Raw genomic sequence first — 5,000 nt, 5'->3', positions numbered from 1 at the left:
TAAGGGCGACTTCTCAAAAATGGTTTCTGCATAATATAATAGAAGGATTGTTCTATTCAGACATGTAATCAGAATGACTATGATTTTTTATTTATTATTTTTTTTTTTTTTAGAATTTTTTTAAAAAGTTAGATGTAAGCCTATAGACGCCCCAGATCACTGCCACCACTCTACACTATACATAAGATTTTGAGAAACTATTATGTGCTGGCAATATTCGGATGACTTCTGAATGCAGGTAGATGATAGAGGATTATGGTGTAAGAAGACTAATCTTATACCTTGTTTTGTTAACGCCTAGCTGACGGGTGGCATATACGTACATGCCAAGGCTGTTGTGGACCGAAAGACAAGTGGCATTGTGTCATGCCCATTCCCGTGCCACTGGCTCATTGGATGGAGTTCTAACAAAAAATCTGTAGCTATTGAATAGTTCTAACAAAAAATCAAGTAAAACTGAATGTCTTATTGTTTCTGAAGTCGGAATCCTTTTCCCCAGAGACTGCATAAAAAAAAAAATATATATATATATATATATATATATATATATAATAAATATAAAAATAAAAAATAAATATATATACAATAATTCAAAAAACTGTTCGGCCGATTTCGAAAAAAATTTACCACAGGCAATGGGTATGAGTTTCATCAAAATTGGTGAGAGAGAGAGAGAGAGAGAGAGAGAGAGAGAGAGAGAGAGAGAGAGAGAGAGAGAGAGAGAGAGAGAGAGAGAGAGAGAGAGAGAGAGAGAGAGAGAGACAGAGAGAGAGACAGAGAGAGAGAGAGAGAGAGAGAGAGAGACAGAGAGACAGAGAGACAGAGAGAGAGAGAGAGAGAGAGAGAGAGAGAGAGAGAGAGAGGGAAGAGAGAGAGAGAGGGAAGAGAGAGAGAGAGGGAAGAGAGAGAGAGAGGGAAGAGAGAGAGAGAGAAAGAGAGAGAGAGAAAGAGAGAGAGAGAAAGAGAGAGAGAGAAAGAGAGAGAGAGAAATAGAGAGAGAGAAATAGAGAGAGAGAAAGAGAGAGAGAGAAAGAGAGAGAGAGAGAGAGAGAGAGAGAGAGAGAGAGAGAGAGAGAGAGAGAGAGAGAGAGAGAGAGAGAGAGAGAGAGAGAGAGAGAGAGAGAGAGAGAGAGTGAGAGAGAGAGAGATGGTCCCCTTAAGTAACAACACGTTACTTCTTGTTATTGCTATTACATTGTCAATTGTGTGCATTGTCATGACTCCATACTTCCCCTTTTACAATGTTTTCTCTTTCTCATATGCACTTTTTGTTTTTTTGCCATTTTCCAAGGTCTGCATTTGTAATCTAATATGCTGTATCAAGATGGCCATAGACTGTTATCTTGAATGGATTCCATACCAGCTCTCAATGTGGTCTAAAACTGTGTAGTAAAAATAACAGTAACTTTTTGTTATTTGTGTAAATCTAGAATATTTTTGTATTATTCACCTTTCAGTACCACGTCCTGTGTTGCCTGTCACAGTACACTGGAATAAGGTACCGAGCATGGAAGAGCCCCTACTTAAATACCATTGGAACCTAATCTTTCTTTAAGTGCTCTGTGCCTTCATGGCAAGTAAGTCTCATAACCCTAGCTTCAGCTGAATTTTATAAAGATAGCTCATTCCCTTCACCCTGGCCCTCAATTTTCCATAACAGTATATTTCTTTCACTCAGCCCTCACATTATTTGAACCCAATGGATTAATGTTAAGATGATACCTTAAAAATATTTCTGATTATATATTCCTATAAAAATGTAACATGACCTCACATACATATATGATTTACTAAAACTGAGCCTAATACAAACATGAGAGAGTTTATGGTTGATACTAAACAAAAAGATACTTGGGTACTTCCATTATGAATCAGATTATCAGTAGCAGCAAAATTTTGAACACAATCAAAAAGGGGGTCACCGACGTTAAAGCAGTGGCCTAATGACTGCAGACTTTTGAAAAGGGTAGCAATAGTAATTCAACAAGAAGACAATAAGCAGGAAACATGATACAGCCACGAACCCATAACCTGCAGCTCAGCATACTGCTCAGGTTGGGTCACACCAGGACAACAGCCTTGTCATCACTCATCACTTGTCACCACTCTTGTCAGCCGGTGGTCAACATGGACAACTTGCAGCTCTTTCATTGGTTGGGTCATGTCAGGTCCACAGCCTTGTCCTCACTCACTTACCAGCAGGTATTTCAGTGATTCACTGCTGAGACCTGACTGGTCAAAATGGTCACTTTACAGCTCTCTAACTACAGGATCCCCTTGTTCCTGGTTCACTAAGACAGCTCCCGAATATTTAAGCTTCGGGATCTGGAACCGAGATCAGCAACTCCAAATCCTCCAGTTGCACCTCAGCTAGCAAGCAGCAGAAACACAAGGACTACCTAGTCTTCTACCAACTGGGGAGCATCTCTGTCTCCCACATTTATCTACAAATCACCTAAAACACCCAGCAATACAGTCGGCACTCACACCAAGTCGACTTCTCCTAAGAGAGAAAATGACCAATTCAAGTGGTAGATGTACCTCATTACCTACACTGGTGACCCCAAAGTGACATGTCAGAGCATACGACTCATAGGTCACTAGGGGGGAGGTACCTGTAGCAGCCATGACATACAACCTGCAGCTCCACATACTGCTCAGTTTGGATCACAAGAGGTCCACAGAAACTGCAAATGTTCTTAACCTGTTGGACCTGGGTGACAGGAGTGTCACCTCCTTAAAACAGATTGGCCAAGGACAGGGTTGCAGAAATGTGCTAACATGAAAAATTTGGCTGCAGGCATGTATGACAGGAATGAATGGTCATAATTGAAAAAAGACCTTCGAGAAAATTGAATACAAAAAAATGTATAAACGAAAGCAGTCTGTCAGGACGCAGTTCCACTTTGTTGGCGTTTTGCCCCGGCTACAGGGGGAAAGATGATGCTCCAAACAGTCTAAAAAAGTTAATAGGGAGCTTCTTACACAACCATCTGAATCGTGATTACCATATAATATTAGGTATAATTACTAACATTAAATTTCAAAGATTATCAAAACAAATGTGCATTTAATCAATGATTACAAACATGTACAGAACATGGAGCTCACTTTGGAAATTAATTACTCCCTAGTGGATTAAGTGAGAGCCAGAGAACAATTATGGGATACCAGCCACAAAGATCATGAGAGGAGAAAGTTTAAAAAACAATAATGGATGAAATCAGTAAGGACCTTTGTTTTGCAAAGGGTATAATCATACAGCTGACTAGCGTGTGTCATGATGCACAATTAATTTGATTTTGCTCAATTTCAGTTATTGTATTTGCTTCTCCTCACTTTAGTTTTCACCAATCTATAATTACTTCTCGTGTATGTCTCTGAATACACTACCTGAGGCACATGTTATTGATAAGTCTATTTTCAGATTTTCTATTTCTGTTGAAATGTGGGTAACAGGTTAGATAGCATGGCTGTATGATGTATGCTTAAGCAGAAAAAGAGATAATCATATTGCAATACGGAGGCAAGGTGTCTTCATACTACATAAAAGTGGCCTTCAAGCCGTACATTTGAGTCACCACTCAAGTATGCCAAAGGCTCCGATTTTGTTGCAAATGCAGGCCATTAGGTACCAAGATCCAGCAGGTTAATGATAAACAACCATGAGAGTAAAAAAAATTGCCAATGTGATATATAGCTTTAAATGAGTTTTTTTTTTCCTCAATGACAATCAATGACAACAATAAGATAAAAGATACTAAAAACACTTCACTTCAAAACTTAGAGCCAGCTTGAATGAACATACTGGAATAGATGTTATCTGGTGTGAATTGAATGACATACTGGAATAGATGTTATCTGGTGTGAATTGAATGACAAACTGGAATAGATGTTATCTGGTGTGAATTGAATGACATACTGGAATAGATGTTATCTGGTGTAAATTAAGTTTTTGCCACAACATGATAGGTTGTGTGGAATTCATGTTGAACAGATTGCAACAGGAACAACGAAGAGAAGGGCAAGAAAACACAAGAAAATGCCGAAGGCCTTTTCACTATTGCTTCGTCAGGGCATGCACTGATGAAGCAATAGTGAAAAGGCCTTCAGCATATTCATGTGTTTTCTTGCCCTTCCCCATGATAGGTTGTCATTTTCCATGAGCACCTCAAACTCAATGCAAAGTTAGTACACTTTGATAATATCCTAATACCTTCAGATTAAAACCCATTGATCTATGTTCTGCCTTATCAATTATATTAGGGATATGGTTATTGTATTTGCGGGTACTTAGTCTTACCCTTTAGTCCTGGCAGAAGCCACTTGCTTACTATACTGAGACCACACACACACTTAAACAGAAATATATATATATATATACTATACAAAATTTTATATTTGATGCTGAACAGCCAATATAAATTTAAACACCAGCAGTACTACATTGGTTTCAAGACCAGAGAGTAGAACATTACACACAAATATAAACAGTAGATGTAAAGTATTAAAAAGTAAAATAAAATCTTACCTTTAAGAGATCTCTGAAGAAAACTGAACATGCTGACAGCAGCATTTTGTGAGCTTTGAGGAACTGTCCTTCACAGGCTAACGTTACATCTACAAAATCTTGGTCATTTTTGAAACCATCCAGCGCTGTGACAAGGCTGGAGTGAAAGTTGTTCCAGCGAAGGCAGAACTCCTGTGCGTTGGCTGTCATCGCACTAGAGTCCTCCATCGCGCTCCTGTTTGAAAAAAGAAAGAAAAAACAAAATTATATTTATAATCTCCTTAAAGGGTGTCACTTACAAATACATATAATATCACTGTACAGATATTACTTTTGCACAAGTTTTTGTATGTCCAATAAACTTTATGTTTCTATTCCTGGAATGTATATGTTATTCATAGAACAGCACTTATAAAACAAGCTTAATACCAATTCTAAACTAAATAGCAATACAGAGGTTCATTACAACTTCCTATTGACTAGAGGCCAA

The 5,000-nt window shown here is 38.2% G+C and overlaps 1 protein-coding gene across 1 annotated transcript in view; it reads right to left on the bottom strand.

Annotated features, from left to right (window-relative positions):
* Window positions 1-5,000, bottom strand: part of LOC113817501 (transcription activator GAGA) — a 22,709-nt gene that overhangs the window by 16,002 nt on the left and 1,707 nt on the right. The window contains exon 2 of the mRNA XM_027369573.2: window positions 4,532-4,745. Within this exon, the coding sequence (XP_027225374.1) occupies window positions 4,532-4,738 (207 nt within the window). The 5' untranslated portion in view covers window positions 4,739-4,745. The remainder of the gene's footprint in view (window positions 1-4,531; window positions 4,746-5,000) is intronic.

The sequence above is a fragment of the Penaeus vannamei genome, chromosome 8 (assembly GCF_042767895.1).
Source record: "Penaeus vannamei isolate JL-2024 chromosome 8, ASM4276789v1, whole genome shotgun sequence".
NCBI classification, from domain to species: domain Eukaryota; kingdom Metazoa; phylum Arthropoda; class Malacostraca; order Decapoda; family Penaeidae; genus Penaeus; species Penaeus vannamei.
Note: the sequence above shows the minus strand (reverse complement) of the source record. Positions and strands in the feature narration are given on the sequence as shown.